At 42.0% G+C, this 20,523-nt stretch overlaps 1 protein-coding gene across 3 annotated transcripts in view; it reads left to right on the top strand.

The window, feature by feature from the left end:
* Nucleotides 1-9,518, top strand: part of POU2F3 (POU class 2 homeobox 3) — a 129,000-nt gene extending 119,482 nt beyond the window's left edge. For all 3 annotated transcript variants that reach the window (XM_073657847.1, XM_073657848.1, XM_073657849.1), the window contains 2 exons: nt 2,201-2,333; nt 8,907-9,518. In XM_073657847.1, coding sequence (XP_073513948.1) covers nt 2,201-2,333; nt 8,907-8,946 — 173 coding nt within the window. In that variant the 3' untranslated portion in view covers nt 8,947-9,518. The remainder of the gene's footprint in view (nt 1-2,200; nt 2,334-8,906) is intronic.
* Nucleotides 9,519-20,523: the final 11,005 nt, after the last annotated feature.

The raw sequence follows: 20,523 nt of genomic DNA on the forward strand, positions 1-20,523 counted from the left end.
GCCAGTACCCGCCTGCCTGCATACCAGCCGTGCCTGCCAGTACCCACCTGCCTGCAAACCAGTCGTGCCTGCCAGCACCCACCTGTCTGCATACCAGCCAAACCTGCCCGTTCCTGCATTCCCCGGTATGGGTCAACAGCTGTGACCAGGGTCTGACCTGGAGTAGCACCTGGGCCACCTCCCATGTCCCTCCTCGGACCATGGAGTCGATTAAGCTGCCGTGTGTTCGTGGTCGGATCTGGCGAGGCCCCTAGTCACGACCCTCCAGGCACTCCTCGGTTCGTGGCCCAGTGGGACCACTAACCACGCTTACGACAGTCAGTCCGGGCGTGAGCGTAACACTTTCAATGTTGATATCCCTTTGCTGTGTTGTGAGCTGTTTACAGACCATGACTTTTGCTTTTAAATGCAAGTAAGAAAATGTCAGGAACATCCTACTAGAAAAGCTAAACTTTATATGGGGTTAATCAGAGTCACTGTGAATTACAGCAGCTGTGTACTGACTACTATGTAACATGAGTTTAAATGTGATTGGCTTATTTTGAACCCAACTACATCCTAAATTAATAGAAGGCGCTAACACTTATTCAACCATGTTATTTTAGTTTTGTTATTTTTATTTTCCCCCTCAAAATGATTTCAGTTTATTTCTCAATGGATTTGTACAGATTATGGGTGACATTACAGGTGGTGGAAAAAGTTCTGAAATTATTCTTCTTTGTATGAACCTGGCATTTGAGCAGGGGTGTGTAGACTTTTTATATCCATTGTACATGAATGCCACTATTGCTGCACATATTTTTTTTAATCAAAATGTGACCAAAATGTTCTGTAAGAGCCTTAAGTTTTTACGTGTGTATTAATAATGGAATTAAAGTATTCAATATTTGTGGCGTGCTATTGACTAGTGCTTGGTTCTGAACACATATGACACAAAAGGTACAAGGCAGTTAAAGGAAAGGCAGCAGCACAATCTGACAGAGGGAGTGCAAGCCTCTAAGGACTTGATCAGGTCTGAGGCAAATTTACTGAAACAAACTTCATTTTGTACAATTAAAATCAGCTCATATAGATAAAACCAAAAAGTATTGTCAGAAAAAATAAATAGGAAAGTAAATTGACAAGGTGGAACATCTGAAGATGAAAATGACGCCGTAAGATGATTCGTATTAGCCATACCATAGAAAAGATTTTGTACAAGTATCAATACCCTAATAATGCATCATATACAGTGGGTACGGAAAGTATTCAGACCCCTTTAAATTTTTCACTCTTTGTTTCATTGCAGCCATTTGGTAAATTCTAAAAAGTTCATTTTTTTTTCTCATTAAAGTCCACTCTGCACCCCATCTTGACTGAAGAAAACAGAAATGTAGAATTTTTTGGAAGTTTATTAAAGAAAAACTGAAATATCACATGGTCATAAGTATTCAGACCCTTTGCTCAGACACTCATTTAAGTCAGATGCTGTCCATTTCCTTGTGATCCTCCTTGAGATGGTTCTACTCCTTCATTGGAGTCCAGCTGTGTTTAATTAAACTGATAGGACTTGATTTGGAAAGGCACACACCTGTCTATATAAGACCTCACAGCTCACAGTGCATGTTAGACCAAATGAGAATCATGAGCTCAAAGGAACTGCCCAAGGAGCTCAGAGACAGAATTGTGGCAAGGCACAGATCTGGCCAAGGTTACAAAAGAATTTCTGTATTACTCAAGGTTCCTAACACATATATTCAGAGTAGCCCTGCACATGCTTCAGCTTCGTGGGTCGTTTTCCCCCCATGATACTTTTTGAACTGTAGCTTATTCTGCTCTACATAAAAAAAATTGAAAAATAAACGTAGAGATCAAAATAGGCAAGAATAAAGCTGGGGTATGTATATCTAATAGTAGGGTTGTCTGAGTCCATAGAAATAGGAAATTTATTTTACAGCACAGAGAGTCCTTACTCATATTAGAGGGTTAGGACCCCACACGTATGAACCAACCAGCTCTGCATATTTACCACTCCGCCATGAATTTTAGTATTTTAAAATTCTGAGCAATTTCTGCATTTCTTTCCCTTTGTATAACTGGGAAAGAGGAAATATGGCAATTACGGCATGACACGAAATAGTTGTCTAGAACTTGTGTAATTGAATAGTGCTATGGAGAGAATGCTATAGAAATTCTGAATTTATTATCTTTTGTTTTATAGTGACATCATCTTGTTCCCCTGGGAACTCCAGCAGACCATCATCACCAAACTCGGGTCTCCACTCCAGCAGTCCTGGAATTCCTCTAAATAACCCCAAGCCCAATGTCAATACCCCCAGCTACAGCTCTTCTGGGTGAGGTTTTATTGTTTTCTTAACACATAAATGACTAAGCATTATAATTACAAATTATAATCCATGTCTAGTAATGTAAAAGTACCAGTAGTTTAGAAGCACTAGAACAATTTTAAGACTCTAATCACATTAGTGTCCTAGTTTCCATTTTCACAGATACGGCTTTGACCAGAATCTTGGGCATCTTTATGGCACAGTTAATAGCACAAATACTATTACATATTTCCACCCCTCTGAGCACCCTGCTATATACAGTACAGACCAAAAGTTTGGACACACCTTCTCATTTAAAGATTTTTCTGTATTTTCATGACTATGAAAATTGTACATTCACACTGAAGGCATCAAAACTATGAATTAACACAGGTGGAATTATATACTTAACAAAATAGTGTGAAACAACTGAAAATATGTCTTATATTCTAGGTTCTTCAAAGTAGCCACCTTTTGCTTTGATGACTGATTTGCACACTCTTGGCATTCTCTTGATGAGTTTCAAGAGGTAGTCACTGGAAATGGTTTTCACTTCATAGGTGTGCCCTGTCAGGTTTAATAAGTGGGATTTCTTGCCTTATAAATGGGGTTGGGACCATCAGTTGTGTTGTGCAGAAGTCTGGTGGATACAGAGCTGATAGTCCTACTGAATAGACTGTTAGAATTTGTGTTATGGCAAGAAAAAAGCAGCTAAGTAAAGAAAAACGAGTGGCCATCATTAGTTTAAGAAATGAAGGTCAGTCAGTGTGAAAAATTGGGCACACTTTGAAAGTGTCCCCAAGTGCAGTTGCAAAAAGCATCAAGTGCTACAAAGAAACTGGCTCACATGAGGACTGCCCCAGGAAAGGAAGACCAAGAGTCACCTCTGCTTCTGAGTATAAGTTTATCCGAGTCACCAGCCTCAGAAATCGCAGGTTAACAGCAGCTCAGATTAGAGACCAGGTCAATGCCACACAGAGTTCTAGCAGCAGACACATCTCTTCAACAACTGTTAAGAGGAGACTTTGTGCAGCAGGCCTTCATGGTAAAATAGCTGCTAGGAAACCACTGCTAAGGACAGGCAACAAGCAGAAGAAACTTGTTTGGGCTAAAGAACACAAGGAATGGACATTAGACCAGTGGAAATCTGTGCTTTGGTCTGATGAGTCCAAATTTGAGATCTTTGGTTCCAACCACGGTGTCTTTGTGCGACGCAGAAAAGGTGAACGGATGGACTCTACATGCCTGGTTCCCACCGTGAAGCATGGAGGAGGAGGTGTGATGGTGTGGGGGTGCTTTGCTGGTGACACTGTTGGGGATTTATTCAAAATTGAGGCCATACTGAACCAGCAGGGCTACCACAGCATCTCGCAGTGGCATGCTATTCCATCCGGTTTGCGTTTAGTTGGGCCATCATTTATTTTTCAACAGGACAATGACCCCAAACACACCTCCAGGCTGTGTAAGGGCTATTTGGCCAAGAAGGAGAGTGATGTGGTGCTACGCCAGATGACCTGGCCTCCACAGTCACAAGACCTGAACCCAATCGAGATGGTTTGGGGTGAGCTGGACCGCAGAGTGAAGGCAAAAGGGCCAACAAGTGCTAAGCATCTCTGGGAACTCCTTCAAGATTGTTGGAAGACCATTTCCGTGACTACCTCTTGAAGCTCATCAAGAGAATGTCAAGAGTGTGCAAAGCAGTCATCAAAGCAAATGGTGGCTACTTTGAAGAACCTAGAAGAACCATGTGTTAATTCATAGTTTTGATGCCTTCAGTGTGAATGTACAATTTTCATAATATTGAAAATACAGAAAAATCTTTAAATGGGAAGGTGTGTCCAAACTTTTGGTCTGTACTGTATATATATATATATATATATATATATATATATATTATATATACACACAGTGGTGTGAAAAAGTGTTTGCCCCCCTCCTGATTTCTAATTCTTTTGCATGTTTGTCACACTTAATTGTTTCGGATCACAAAACAAATTTAAATATTAATACAAAGATAACACAAGTGAACACAAAATGCAGTTTTTAAATGAATGTCTTTATTATTAAGGGAAAAAGAAATGCAAACCTACTGGGCCCTGTGTGAAAAAAATTATTGCCCCCCTTCCTTAAAACATAAATTAACTGTGGTTTATCACATCTTTGGGAAGCGCAGTTCAGTTTCCCTAGCCAAACACAGCCTTATTACTACCATGCCTGTTCACATTCAAGAAATCAATTAAATAGGACCTGCCTGACAAAGTGAAGTAGACCAAAAGATCCTCAAAAGATAGAATCATGCTGCGATCCATAATCCATCCAGGGGGCAGAGACTGCAGTTACTGCCTCAGCTGCTGCTCTGTCCCTGAAGTGAAGTGTCATTAGTGACCTCAGTTTCAGGGGCTAGGCTAGTCCCTACTCTACTGACCATCCGCCAGTTGTCAATCCTGATGGATGCTCAATAGGTTCTTCTCACTGTGCACTGTTTTTTTTAGGTTTTGCTAATTGTATACCCTAATAACCTTTTTGTTTTGTTCAAAAAATAATTTATTTGCATCAACATATTTTGAGAACTATGACTGTTTTTTTATTTTTCTGCCAACAGAGCTGTATGAGGACTTGTTTTTTGCAGGATGAGTTGAAGTTTTTATTGGTACCATTTTGGGGTGTAAAATACAGTACATTGAAAAAGTATTCATACCCCATGAACTTTTCCACATTTTTTCACGTTACACACACAAAGTTAAATTGATTTAATTGGGAATTTATGTGATATACCAACACAAAGTAGCAAGTATTTGTGAAGTATAGAGGAAATGATTCATAGATTTCCAATAAGTTTAAAAATATAAATCTGAAATTTGTGACGTGCATTTGTATTCAGCCCCTTGTAGTCTGATACCCTATATAAAATCCTGAGTGACCAATTGCCTCCAGAAGTCACATAATTAGTAAACTGAGTCCCCCTGTATGTAATTTATTCTCAGTACAACTACAGCTGTTCTGTGAAGGCCTCAGATGTTTGTTTGAGAATATTAAAACAGCATCATAAAAACTAAGGAACACACCAGACAGGTCAGGGATAAAGTTGTAGAGAAGAGTTAGCAGGGTTAGGTTATAAAAAAATAGCTAAAGCTCTGAACAACTCATAGAGCTCTATTCAATTCTTTATCCAAAAAATGGAACGAGTATGACACAACTGCAAACTTACCAAAACATGGCCTTCCACATAACCTGACTTTCCAAGCATGGAGAGCACTAAATAGAGAATCAGCCAAGAGGCCCATGGTCAATCTGGAGGAGCTGCAGAGAGCCACAGCTCAGGTGGGAGAATCTGTCCAAAGGACAACTATTAGCTGTGTACTTCACAAATCTGGCCTTTATGGAAGAGTGGCAAAAAGAAAGCCATTTTTGAAAGCAAGACATAAGAAATCCCGTTTGAAGTTTACAAAAAGCCATGTAAAGTACATAGTGAGCATGTGGAAGAAGGTGCTCTGGTCAGATGAGATCAAATTAAAACATTTTGGGTTAAATACAAAGCAATATCTGTGACGTAAAACTAACACTGCACATCACTCTGAAAACACAATCCACACCATCAAACATAGGGGTGGCAGCATCCTGACGTGGGGTTGCTTTTCTTTAACAGGGACATGGAAGCTGGTCAGACTTAATGGGAAGATGGATGGAGCTAAATACAGGGCAATTCAGGAGGAAAACCTGTTAGAGTCAGCAAAAGACTTGAGACTGGGATATAGGTTCACCTTCCAGCAGGACAACAGCCCTAAACATACAGCCAGAGTTACAATATAGTGGTTTAGATTAAAGCATATTCATGTGTGTCAATGGTCCAGTCACAGTCACGACCTAAATCCCATTGAGAATTTGTGACAAGACTTGAAAATTGCTGTTCACAGACGTCTTCATCCAATCTCACTGAGCTAGAGCTGGTTTGCAAAGAAGAATGGGCAAAAAATGTCAGCCCCTAATTGTGCTGATAACTGGTAGAGATATACTCCTAAAGAGTTGCAGCAGTAATTGCAGCGAAAGGTGGTCCTACAAAGAATTGACTCAGGGGGGTTGAATACAAATGCATGTTACACTTTTCAGATTTATATATTTAAAATAATTAAAAAAACATGTATCATTTTCATTACATTTCACAAATGCTTGCTATTTTGTGTTAAAATAAAGTGAAAACACTGGAAAGACAAATGAGTGCAAAATAGGACTTTAACTGGTTAAAATTAGTGCAAATAAAAGCGATTTTACGCTCACCTTAATAAGTTGCAACCTGCAACTGTATGAATGCATGTACCAGCTGCTGCACAACCACGGATCAATAGACCAAAACTGGATACAATGTGGAATGCAAACGGTTTTCACTGCGCTGCTGGTCAACCACGTGGAAAGAACGTCTTAAATCCAAGGATTCCAATAAAGGATTTTTTATTTTTATTTGTTACAAATTAAAAATCAACTTGTTTCAAAGTTTCTCCAACTTCTTCATAAGGATGGGATATAACAAATCTGGATATTAGTCATGCACCTTCATTTTTATGCTCTCAAAGCACAAAAGAAAACAAAAAAAATGGCAAAAATTCTCCTCCCCTCGTTTTGCCATATTTTTTTGTTTTCTTTTTTTTATTTCTATTCTGATTTTTGGGAGGTAGAAATAACAAAAGTTCCAGTTCAAGAATTTTTATTTGTTTTATTTATTTTTTACATCATTCATTAATCAATAAAAGTTGTGACAACTTTCTTCTCTGGGTCAATAAAATGACAGCATTCATATAGGTTTTTTAATTTTTTACTATTTTTACACACTGCAAACTGTTTTTTTAGAAAAAAAAATGGCATCACTATATTTAGTCATCTATAGCTTTTTTTTTAGTTTTCCACCAACTGAGCCTGGTGAGGGCATGATTTTTACGGGACAAAATTAAGTTTTCAGTAGTATAATTTTTCTTCACACACGACTTTTTGATCATACTTTATTCCACTTTTGGTGCAGCAGAATGCTGAAAAAACAGCATTTTAGCTGTGTATTTTTTTTTTCTGTGTTCACTTTAGGAGTTGGGTATTTTCACAATTTTATAGATTAGGTTGTTTCATAGGCAGCGATACCAAATATTTGTACTTTTTTGTTTATTTAATTTTTACATAAAAAGTTTGTTTTTATTCACAATTTTTTTTCCATGATTTTTTGGCTCTTTAATTATTTTTTTTATATTTTTAAAATTTTGTCCATTCATTTTTTTTACTTTTTTACTTAGTACCTCTATGGGCCTTCAACTTTCATTTGTCTGTTCAGTGGTTTAATACCCTGTAACACTTATGTATTGCAACGTATTAGACATGTGTTACACTGAAGCCTGTTAGACCTTACTTGTGGCGGGGTCTAACAGGCCACCATTGCTGGCAGACCCGTAGGCCACTCTTTGACTCAACACTGGGTTGCCATGACAACAATCGGAACTCTGCGGTTGCAATTTGAGAGTGCGATGAAGCGAGAGTGAGGTCCCCCTCCCTCTCAGAGCCTTGTGAATGCAACGCTTGCTATTGATCATACCATATTGAGGGTAAAACAGCCAGGAATGGTGCTGGCACAAGTTCTAGTTGTTACAACAGGAAATTGAAACCAGTGCCAGAATGATCACCAGGACATACCAATATTTCCATTTGCGGGAACACTTTCCCAAATAACACATATCATTACATTTTATGTTATGAAGGTGGTAAAAATTGTATGAGCAAAATCCTGCATCTAGCAGCCCACATAGACATAACATTGTTGGGATCTACTGTATGCAGCATACAATAAATTTTCACCCTTGAATGCTGCTTAACTTTTTCGCAACATAAATAAATAAAAAAAGATTGTGCTGATTAATTTTTTAATTTATATTTATCCTCTTCTCAATGTAATAGTATGTACTATGTCTGGTCTCCTGTACGAAGCCGGCTCAGGAGCTGAGCCTGCACTATACTCTGCAGTTAATGGCTGTGTTATACTGTAAGAATCTGCCTGTAACAGCAGTGACCAGAGCTGGCTTTGATCGCGGCTGTTTATTTAAATGCCACTATCACAGGATTACAGTGGATTGTAATTGTAGACGGGCCTGTTAAAGGCCCCCGATGCTGCCATCAAACAAACTATGGTGAAATTGCATTTTGCATTTGTTTCACGATTTTATGGCAGTTTAAATTTTTCTTTTCCATTTTTCAGTATATTATATGATTAATTAAATCATCTGATTAAAAACTATAAATCGTCCCAAAAAAAGGCAAACCATAATACAACACTGTCAACAGAAAAATAAAAAGCTCTGGCTCTTGGAAGTAGGGGTAGCATAAAATTAAAGCACAAAAACAAAAAAATTGAATAGTGATGGTTAGATTAAAGCGGTTTCATGCTGTTTTTTTTTTACTATTGTCTTGATATGTTCTGAATTTTTTTTATATGAAGTACTACAGAAAAGCTAAGTAAGTCAATGACAATAATAATGCTGCTCCATTTCTCTTATACAAAACTCCAAATCTTCCTGAAAATAATTTCATCCTTTTTTTTTTATGAACTCTTGACTGTGATGCTGGATGCAGAGCATGGTACCGATGGAATCACCCAACGTATCTCCACTGAAGAAACCCTTAAACTCAAGCATTAATTGTGGTGGTTTCTTCAGACATTTAAATTGTACAACTTCATTCAAAATCACTGCCACGAGTAGACTTTGTACACAACATGTGCTTCAAGCTACTGAAAAGCAATTCCAAAGACTTTGTCGTGTCCATAGAGGAAATGTCCTACTGGCCGAGGGAGTCCCCTACAGCTGACGGACATGTACAATCAGCGGCCAGCTGAAGATTTCCTTCATCTCTTTGTACCTTTTATATGACAGATTAGCACCACCATTAAATGTAAGTGAGGTTATTTCCTAGATCTTCATCCTGACATGGGAACTAAATTATTAAATCTTGTAAATATTCTTATTTTTAATGCCGTGTGAGTTTTATTTGACTTTATGATCTAGAAGAACATGAGCTTAAGGTTTACTGACTGATATGTTCAAGTTTTAATAAATAATATTCTTATAAATGCTGCAGTTGATGGAGTGGATGTCTCCAGCAAAATCCTAATTCTGTATATATATAAATAAAAATTATAGATCCACACTTGCTTACATAAATAAAATGCAATAAAATTTCTTAAAACTTTTTTCTTAATTGTATCTTTGTTTCTTTGGCAAATCCATGAAGGTGATGGAAGTGACATCAGCTTGTAGCATTATAAGAAACCTAAGGAGAGCTATACTTCAGGATTGGCTAGATATAGAGGTGACTGAAAAAAGAGATACTTCAGGATGGGCTGTAAATGGAGGGAACAGAAAGGAGATATATACTACATGATGGGCTGTATGGACTGAGAAGAGAGATATTCTGCAGTATGGGATTCTGTATAAAGGGGCTGAAATTAGTTGAGCTGTTTTGGTGTTTGTTGCTGACAGATCAGTGATGTGACACTGCTCTATAAATGCATATAGCAGAGCATTATCTTTTGCTATATGCATCAACATAGCAGCATTTACAGTTTCATATTACTGATTTGTTTGCAGTAGGCAACTAACTCGGTTTTACAATGCTGTTGTGGAGGAGTGCAGAAGAGCTGAGCTAAGCAAAAAACAGCTAATGATATAGAAACACACAGGCAGCTATACTGATGTAGGTGGCAGAAGCTAAAATCGGTCAGACAGGGAACTGTACAGAAGCAGAGAAAGCAAAGAAGCATAAGGTGAATTTTACAATTAGATTAAATTATGATCACTCAGAGAGCTAAGAGCTACCACAAATACACAGTAGAGGGGGTAGGAAAGGGATCTGCAGCCCAAAGGAGAAGCAAGTGCTGCTGGTAAATGTAGTTTTAGTAGATAAGATTAGGACCACCCATTCAGCATTGTGAAGCTGGATGCACTGAGAGGCAGATGTAGATGGAGAAAAGTCACAAAGGTATAAGAAAGAGACTTTATGGTGGGTTAAGTCTGTATATTTACAATAAGAATGTATTTATTGTGCCTTGTGAAAAATAATACGATACTGGGAATAACCCTTTAACGATCGTGAATTTAGAACACATATGGAGAGTGGCATATATTTATTATGGTTTAATGAACCAAAACTAAATTTACACGAGAAAGTACAACTGCTAATAACACAGAATACCAGAGCTACACTAAGAGCAAAAGTTTATTTAACCATTACCAAGAGCCGAGCAGTTGACAATCAATTGTTTTATTAGTTTCTTCTGCATGTAAGGAAAATATACGGTGGGGAAAATAAGTATTTGATACGCTGACGATTTTGCAAGTTTTCCCACCTACAAACTATGGAGAGGTTTGTCATTTATATCGTAGGTACATTTCACCTGTCAGAGACAGAATCTAAAAATAAAAACTAGAAAATTACATTGTATGATTTTTACATAATTAATTTAGCATTTTATTTCATGAAATAAGTTCATGATCCGTGTACACAGATGAAAAACAAACATGAAAACAAAAAAGAGAGAAATAAACATAAGAGACAGTCCTTTGTTCACCAATTTATTAGCAAAAATTATCCATGCAGCTCTGGTGTAATCCATCGTTTCCGGAATCCAGTGTCTGAATAGCAGTAACGTTCCTGCTATTCTCATAGTCGCTGGGTAGTGACAACAACTCTCATCAGCGTCACTGGCTCACGTTGTGCTCAGTGAGACCCAGCGGCCGTAATGAGCATTGCCGTCACTACCCGGTGCCTGTGAATAGCAGGAACTTTACTACTATTCACAAACGCCGGATTCCGGGAAAGATGGATTACATCAGAACTGCAAGGGAACATTTTTGCTAACAAGTTTCTTGTGTTTATTTCTCTCTTTTTATGTTTTTCAGGTATTCATTTGTGGACTACATTGGATTCAGTGGATTATGGCGGACCTGCATGGGATATTTTTTTCCAATAAATTGATAAACCAGGGATAGTGTGGGAGAGTCTTTATTCAAATAAAGTTGTTTTGTGTGTGTGTTTTTTTTTATTACTGGGTTAGTAATGCGGTGTCTGATAGACACCTCTCCATTACTAACCCCAGGGCTTGATGCCAGCTGTGATTTTTGATAAATCACAGCGGACATCAACCCCAATAACATTACGCCGGTTGCCACTGCACCAGGGCAATTGGCAAGAGCCGGGCAAAGCGCCAGAATTGGCACATCTAAAGGATGCGTCCACTCTGGGGCAGCTGCGGGATGCTATTTTTAGGCTGGGAAAGGCCTAATAACCATAGACCTTCCCAGCCTGATAATATCAGCCCACAACTGTCTGCTTTACCTTTGCTGTTTATCAAAAATATTGGGGACCCCATGTGGCTTTTCATGTATTTATTTATTAGCTTAACCCCTTCACCCCGAAGCCTGTTTTCACCTTCCTAGCCAGGCCAATTTTTTATATTCTGACCAGTGTCACTTTATGAGGTAATAACTCTGGAACACTTCAATGGATCCCAGTGATTCTGAGACTGTTTTTTCATGACATTGTACTTCATAATAGTGGTAGAATGTATAAAATGTATTTGATATGACTTATTTGTGAAAAAATCATAAACTTGGCGAAAATTTTTAAAATTTAGCAATTTTCAAACTTTTAATTAATTATAATTTTTTATGCTCTTAAATCAGAGAGCCAAGTCACACAAAATAGTTAATAAATAACATTTCCCGCATGTCTACTTTACATCAGCCCAATTTTGGAAACATAATTTTTTTTTGTTGGGAAGTTACAAGGGTTAAAAGTTGACCAGCGATTTCTCATTTTTACAAAAAAAATTTCAAAACCATTTTTTTAGGGACCACATCACTTTTGAAGTGACTTTGAGGGGCCTTTATGACAGAAAATATCCAAAAGTGACACCATTCTAAAAACTGAACGCCTCAAGGTGCTCAAAACCACATTCAAGAAGTTTATTAACCCTTCAGGTGTTTCACAGGGAATAATGGAATGTGGAAGGAAAAAATATGCAAATTGCCTCTTCAGAGAGAAAGCGGACTTGAACTCTATAGCGCCACCGATTGGAAGCAGCAATCCTACAAGTCACAATCAACCCTTTAACGAGTCTTGCAATATGACTTAGGATAAAAGCCAAATCAGAATCTCAATTTGCAGATACAGTGTTTCGGGCTGTTGGCCCTCGTCAGTGCAAAGTATGAGAACTGATTTGGCTAGGTGAGAGGCTTTGTACTGAGGTCTAAGGGGTAATGTTTCTCCTTGTAGAGAGTGACATACTGGCTCTGGCATGCCAAGGTAAGGAGGCTTATTCACCGTGAAATGCTCCTCTGGGAAATTTAATATGCAAATTGCCTCATCAGAGAGGAAGAGGACTTGAACTTTCTAGCGCCACCTATTGGAAGCAGCAATCCTATAAAGTCACAATCGACCCTTTAACGAGTCGTGCAATATGACTTAGGATAATAGCCAAATCAGAATCTCAATTTGCAGACACGATGTTTCGGGCTATTATCTCCTGGAGTGCAGATTTTCCTAGAGTAGTTTGCGGACTTCATATACAGAGCTTCTACATGCTAGAAGAGCAGAATTCCCCTCAAGTGACTCCATTTTTTAAATTATACCCCTTTGTGAATTTATCTACAAGTGTAGTGATGATTTTGACTCCATGGGTGTTTTCCAGAAACAAGCAGTAGTGGATGTTGCTTAGTGAAGATTGCAAACTGCCGTTGTAGTGACAACTCCGTTGTAGTGACCAGTACGTTGTAGTGACCAGTACGTAATGCCCAGCTCCACTTCTGGAGACATGCACTGTAAATTAGATGGGCTCTCATCGCTACAGAAATGCCAAACATGTGGACACTAACTGCGGTTTAGGCACACTGTGGAGCTCAGAAGGGAGGGGGACATTTGGATTTGGGAGCGAGGAGCCATTTAGTTTTTCCAGAGCCTTTGTGCTACCAGTAACGTGGAAGCCCCCTAGATTTCCGTTAACAGATGATGGACCTGAGTGGGGACTTGCTTTTTTTATGAATGGAGTTGAAGCTTTTATTGGGAGCATTTTACATAACATTTGGGATCACATTTATCCTGCGCTCTACGCTGAGCACTTACATCTGGATTTCCATCTAAATCTCCAAGTAACGTGGTTCAGATGAAACCCCAGATTGATCCATTCATTATAATGAGGCAGCAGAGTTAATCTGGACTCCGTGTGCCCTCGGTTCAGCGTTGTCCTTCTTTTCAGAAGTGCACAAAACTGTGGCCAAAGACACTTTTATGCACTCCTAATAAAACGACGGAGACTGCCGGATCATAGGCCAGACGGCGTCCACAGTGCCTCCATCTGCCTCATTATAGGGAATCTTCTGCCGGGGGTTCTGTCTGAATCACGTATTTTAGAGATTTATACAGAAACCTCGATATAAGCTCTCAGCGCAGAGCGCAGGATAACTGTAATCCAAGCCTTACTGTGATCTTTGGAAGGCAGAATGAACAAATCAACAGAAGGTGAAGAATTCATTTTATTTTATTTTTTACGCCATTCCTCATGCGGTAAAAATGACTTTTTTCTTCGGGTCGGTGCGATTACATCGATACTAGATTTATATTGGGTTTTTATGTTTAGCTGCTGTAACACAATAAACGACGCTTTTTATTGTAAAAACAAGTTTTTGCATCGCCATATTTTGATAGCTATAATTTTTCCATATTTCTGTCAACAGAGCTACAGTATGTGATGGCTTGTTTCTTGCGGGACGAGTTGATGTTTTTATTGGTACCATTTTCGGGAAAAATTACATCTTTTGATCGCTTTCTATCCCGTTTTTCTTTGTTTTGTGAAGCAGAATGAACAAACACCTGCAATTTAGGAATTGTATTTTGGGGATTTTTTATTACTTTTTATTAAAATTCGTCTTTTTGATCACGTTTTATTGCACTTTTTGTTTGGCGGCATGATCATAAAGCATAGCTTTTTGCCTTGTTTTTATTTTTTTATTTTTCCAGTGTTCACTGAAGGGGTTAACTAGTGGGAAAGTTTTATAGGTCGGGTCGTTCCGGATGCGACGATACCAAATATGTGTATTTTTTTTAAACAGATAAATGTATTTATTGGATTCATTTTCTTTTTTCTTTTTTTTGTTCTTTATTTTGTGTTTTTTTTTTGTTGTTTTTTTTTTTATTAACTTTTTGTTTTACTGTTTCACTTTCCCTGCCCTGATTGCTGATCTAATACTCTGCAATGCTTTTGCACTGCAGAGCATCAGATCAGCGTCCGACAGACAGGAAGGAGGCATCTCAGCTCCTGCTCTCTGTGCAGGCACTGCAGGCCACCTTCCTGCAGGACCCCGCGGCCATCTCGGGATCGGGGGTCACCATGGAGACCATCAGCACATTGTGCTGATGGAAGCAGAGAGGGAGCCCACTCCCTCTGCGATTCCCTGTGATGTTGCTGTCACTATTGACACCGGCATCACAGGGGTTAAACGCCCATGATCGGTGCTGGTACCGATTGTGGGCATTGCAGAGGGGTGTCAGCTCTGTGACACCCGCACTCGATCGCGGTGGCGCTCAGCGTGAACCCGCGCGATTGCGGCGCCGTATTTATGCGGCACTTTGCAGAAACGCAGCTCCCGCAGAGCAGTGTATATACGGCGCATGTCGGGAAGGGGTTAATATAAGTACAGTAAACTACACATGCAAAGCACTGATTATATATTTCACGGATATCTATCTATCTTTCTGTAAAAAAAAAAAAAACCTGGCCAGCACCTTCATATAGTGTGAACAGGTGCAAGCTGCAATGACTGCAAAACATACAAAAAAAGAACACAGCAGCACTCTGTAAGGGCCAAGGTGAATGCAAACTCTGAATACATGAGATCTAAACTGCATTATTGCTAAATAAATCTACTTACAAAAAATGAAAGTTCTTAGCGCATAAATTGGCTAATTCATGCATGCCCATTAACAATGGCAAGGTGACCTCCCTCTGATGGGTACCTATCCTACTAAATATGCCTCTCTCGGGCTATAAGACTACAATTTAAATGGGCAGATAAGACCCGGCACTAATTAAAAGTACCCTTGGACTGATGGGAGGAGTGCAGAGTCAGAAAGGAGTCAGTCACAACCTCCAACAGTAAACTGCAAAAAAAAAAAACCTGACCAGCACCTCCATATAGTGTGAACAGGTGCAAGCTGCAATGACTGCATAACATGCAAAAAGAGAACACAGCAGCACTCTGTAAGGGCCTCCTTTCTGACTCTGCACTCCTTCTATCAGCTCAGAGTGCTGCTGTGTTCTTTTTTTGTATTTATCTATCTATAATAGGAAAACCTGACCAGAACCTCCTTAGTGTGAACTGATGTCAGCTGCCGTAACCGCACAATATACAAAAAGGAAGCACAGCAGCACTCAGGAAGGGCCAAGATACATAATAACAATGAAAACATTGAATCTAAACTGTATTTTTGCTCAGCAAAATGTACTTACAAAAAAAGAAGGTTCTTAGCTCATAAATTGGCTAATTCATGTGTGCCCATCAACCGCGGCAAGGTGACCTCCCTCTGATGGTACTGCTCTACCCTACATGCCACTTAAATTGTAGATGTTTTAGCCCAGTAGAGACATGTTTGTCCATTTAGTTGTAGGCTTGTAGCCCAAAAGTGGCATGTAGGGTAGAGCAGTACCCATCAGAGGGAGGTCACCTTGCCGCGGTTGATGGGCATATCGCATTGGATGCAATACACTCGTGTGACTCCAGCCTTAGTGTCACTCTCAAAACTGTACACTTTAACTTATTTATAGTCTTCTTTATATAAAAGGGAAACTGTCAAGTTCGATAACACTATTAACCTGCAGATAAGGGTTGATCTGCAGATTAATAGCATTATGAAGGTGCCTGGCCGCAGAACTGAAAGTGCAGCACCCGGCAGAAAATTAACTTTGTTCCTCCTGGGAGGCTTTCAGTCATGCCGCTGTGCCTGGAGCAATTACAGTCACTACTCACATCACTGAGAGCGGCGGCTGTAAGCACGACCGGCACTAACTGACTCCCGGCTCTGCAGTGCATCAGTGTTTTTTTTGCAGGACGAGCTGTAGTTTTTATTGTTACCATTTTGGAGTACATATCAATTGTTGATCGCTCTTTATTATTTTATTTTTTGTGCAAAGAGAAGTTATCAAAAAGAAAGTAATTCTGTATTTATTTTCTCTACTTCATCCACAATGCAGGATAAATTATATATTTTCTTAGTGAGAAATATTTCAGATGCATTCATTAAAGGGCTTCTTTAAATTGTTAGATTTTAAAACCTGTGTTTTGCTCTTTTTTTTTTAGCCCCACTAAGGGACTTCCAGCCGTGATCACTTGCACAATATATTGCAATACTTTTATATACTACTTTATTATCATCTATGAAGCCATGTCAGCCGTACCAGCAAGGCAAACATGGATGCCTTGAGTAGACCCCCAGTTGTCATGATCACATCAGCAGGGCCCCTTATTGATCACAACATCTAAGTTATTAGGCAATGTTCACACATTCAGTATTTGGTCAGTATTTTACATCAGTATTTGTAAGCTAAAACCAGGAGTGGAACAGTCAGAGGAAAAGTATAATAGAAACACGTCACCTCTTCTGTATTTATCACCCACTCCTGGTTTTGGCTTACAAATACTGATGTAAAATACTGACGAAATACTGAACGTGTGAACATGGCCTTGACTCGCCCAGGGGGATATGGGGGACTCGGTACCCGGGCCTTTACCTTCTTGGGAGGTCACGGCAGTCGGCTCCCGGGCTCGTACTCTGGGGTCACTCTTTAAAAGGGGGTTCTGTTACTCGAAGGGATGAATAACAGTTTTGTCTCGTGATGCCACCTGTGCTTCCTGGTAATGAGTACCAGCGTGGCTGCAGACCTCTGGAGCGGATGTTAGGGCAGCTGGGTTGGTGCGGCTCTCCACAGGCAGAGCACAGCTCCAGGGCAGTGTAGGTGCAGATGGTGATGCTGGGCGTTGTAGTGCAGGAGCGATAGCGTGGTAGAAATAACTAACAGAGACAGTGGGGTTTACTCACAATTATTTAGGTTCTTCAGGTGGCACTGTACAGGTGTCAGTCTCCCACGTCGCGCTGCGTTTGCCAGGCAGGGGACCCCCTTTCTGTATGTTCCATCCTTAGCCGACTTCCCGCGCAGGGTCTCTCCCTCCTGCCCTGCGCCTCGCCACACAAAGTCCCGATCGGGTACCTTGAGATCCCTCTGGGCAACTTGAAGTTCCCGGACCTGACTTGGTGCCCTTTTCGGCGGCTTAGGTGCGAATGTGGCAACTGCACCCTGAAAGTGCAGAAGCCTCCGGTTTTCCAGCCGAGACTTGAAGTAACTCGGCTAGTCCAGGGACCGGTTCCCTTGTTGCGGCCTCATCCCTCTGACACCTGGCAGATTCGGGCGTACGGGTGCCGTCCTGCACTCACCGTACCCCCTAGGATCCCTTCTGTTACTGGAGCCTTCCTCCCTGACTCCCCTCTCACTCTTGGGCCTCTCTTACTAGGCCCCACTCTGGAGCAGAGCTCCTTAGGAGACTCTGCTCCTCTCCTCTTCTCTCTCACTGAATCCACGACTGACCTGCTACTCTAAGATGGCTTCCCTTTATATACTACTCCTGACAGTGTTCCCCTGTTCTGCGTCCTCCACCCACACCCACTACATGGTTCCCCCTCACTTTTGGTTCCCCCCACTCCAGCCAGGGACGGGGCAGCAGAAGAAGTGCATAATGCCCTTCCAGCCGGCCTGGAGTAGTGTAGTGTTGAGTGCAGGTGTTGGGGTCTCGGGCAGTACTCCATCCTTACCTGAGAGAAGGCGATGCCACACCTCTGGGTGAGGTGCAGTACCTCTGTGGCGACTGAGGCCTCAGGGGCGCCACATTCCCCCCGGCAAAACACAGCACGTCCGCGGGCTGGAACAGAGTAAAACACGGTATATTACAGACTTGAAATTTTTAGAATGCATTCACATATAAGATTACGAACAAACGCTTTCTTCCCTTTATGGGAGGCACTTTTTCTTAAACGTTACTGGTTACTTGTATCAAAACATTATAAACTTTCTTCAGTTATATAAAACATTTTTCATATAAGACATTCTTCTTAAAGTTACAGTGAGTCCCATAACCAGGTGTCCATCTCACTGGTGAAGGTGCAACATGAGCAGCATGAGGGACCCGTCTGAAAACCCTCAAAGTAGGCCCTGAGTGTGGCTGCAGGGAATAAGTGATCCAGGTGTTGGACCACGTCTTCGGCCACGCCAAACGGGTTTTTGTTCAGTGGTCTCTTAATATAAAACCAATAGGGGGCACTTTAATAAGTGCAACTATTTACAACGGACAGTTTCTCGGTTATTCACCGTCCACAAACTACAGTCTCTATACCCTCACGGGTAACTAAATGCACACATTATTTTTCCAGTTCACACAAACAGATTTTTGTACCCTTATGGGTAACTATTTTACACAGTTTCCACTCACTTTTACTCAGTAGTGGTGTCCCCGCCGGGGGTATGCCTGTTTTTTGCCGACTGACCCAGCCGGGTCATCAGCCTCAGGCTGCAGGGGCATGTCCTCCTCCTCCTCGACCACACGATGCACTTGGAGGGCATACCACCCGCGTTCCCCGTGGTGCCTGGTGTAGGTGACACGGTCACCGGGGTAGAGATTTCGGTCGGGATGGCCCTGTTCCAGGTGGGGCTCCACATCCCGCCGATTAACAAAGATGTCTCTATCGAATCGCGGATCACGGATAAAGCCCCATCCGGCTTCCAGATCGAACTTTACTATTAGTCCCCCCGCACGGGGACTAGGCCGGACGGACTCTGTTTGGCGGACGTGGGCTTTGGCAGCCTTGTTCCTGGCCTCCATTTGTTCCCAGCGCACCCGCCGGGTGCGCCGTTCCTTTGCCAGCTGCAGGAGCTCATGTCTGCAGAACTCCTCCCTCTGCAGAGCTTGGGCCTGGGTCTCCTGCGGGAACCCCATCAGGTCCCCCACCCGGTTGTCCCACCTAAATTCTTCTCCTCCTTGGCGGGCAGCCGGGGGTGCTGATGCGGACTAGAGAGAGTTGTTGCTGGTCCTCATACTTTGCGGACCAGACAAAAGAGGGCGCTCCGTACACCCACTCGGGTGCCAGGGCTGGCAGTTCTGGGAGGGAGCCGAGCAGTAGGTCCGCGGAGTCGACGCCCGGGGTTGGAGGTTCCGGGCTCAGGAGTTGCTCCAGGGCGTACGCGGCTGGGGACGGAGGGTTCTGTAGGAGGCCCAGGAGCAGGTCGGCGCTTTCAGCGCCCGGGACAGGGGAACTTCTCCTACCTGCTCCTGTGCTGCACGTGGCCTCCTGACTCTCATCAGGCTCCGCCGGGGCTGGGGTGCCACTGGTGGCACGCCGCGCTGGCTGCCACCGGGCTGCGATCTTCACCAGGAGCTCCTCCTTCCATCTTGCGACCGCCGCTTGCTGGGCCGTCTCTACTTGCTGGCTCAGCTCCTGCACTTCAGCCTGGAGGAATTCGGCATCCTCCGGGGACAGCTTAGATATCGCTCCCTCCAGGGTGAGGGGGGTCGCTAGTTGCTGCAGGCCAGAGGCGGATACTTGGTCCCGGCTTCCGTCCATGCTGGCTGCCGGGTGCGGTCTGTCTAGACTGGTTAAGACCACACCCTGTCGATGGGAGGTGATTCCTTGTTGTCTTTGAGTACGCACATAATGGCGCCCGTTCTTCTGGGGAGGGCGCCACATTCAGTAAAGAAAAACAGTCTCTAGGCGCACAATACCCGGTGATAACGGGCACAAAATCCTGTTCGTGAGGCCAGGAAGAGTGTGACTCGCCCAGGGGGATATGGGGGACTCGGTACCCGGGCCTTTACCTTCTTGGGAGGTCACGGCAGTCGGCTCCCGGGCCCGTACTCTGGGGTCACTCTTTAAAAGGGGGTTCTGTTACTCGAAGGGATGAATAACAGTTTTGTCTCGTGACGCCACCTGTGGTTCCTGGTAATGGGTACCAGCGCTGCTGCAGACCTCTGGAGCAGATGCTAGGGCAGCTTGGTTGGTGCGGCTCTCCACAGGCAGAGCATAGCTCCAGGGCAGTGTAGGTGCAGATGGTGATGCTGGGAAATGTAGTGTAGGAGCGATAGTGTGGTAGAAATAA

This window comes from Phyllobates terribilis, unplaced genomic scaffold, assembly GCF_046119375.1.
Source record: "Phyllobates terribilis strain yellow unplaced genomic scaffold, ASM4611937v1 Scaffold_12__6_contigs__length_324123572, whole genome shotgun sequence".
In the NCBI taxonomy this organism is placed as follows: domain Eukaryota; kingdom Metazoa; phylum Chordata; class Amphibia; order Anura; family Dendrobatidae; genus Phyllobates; species Phyllobates terribilis.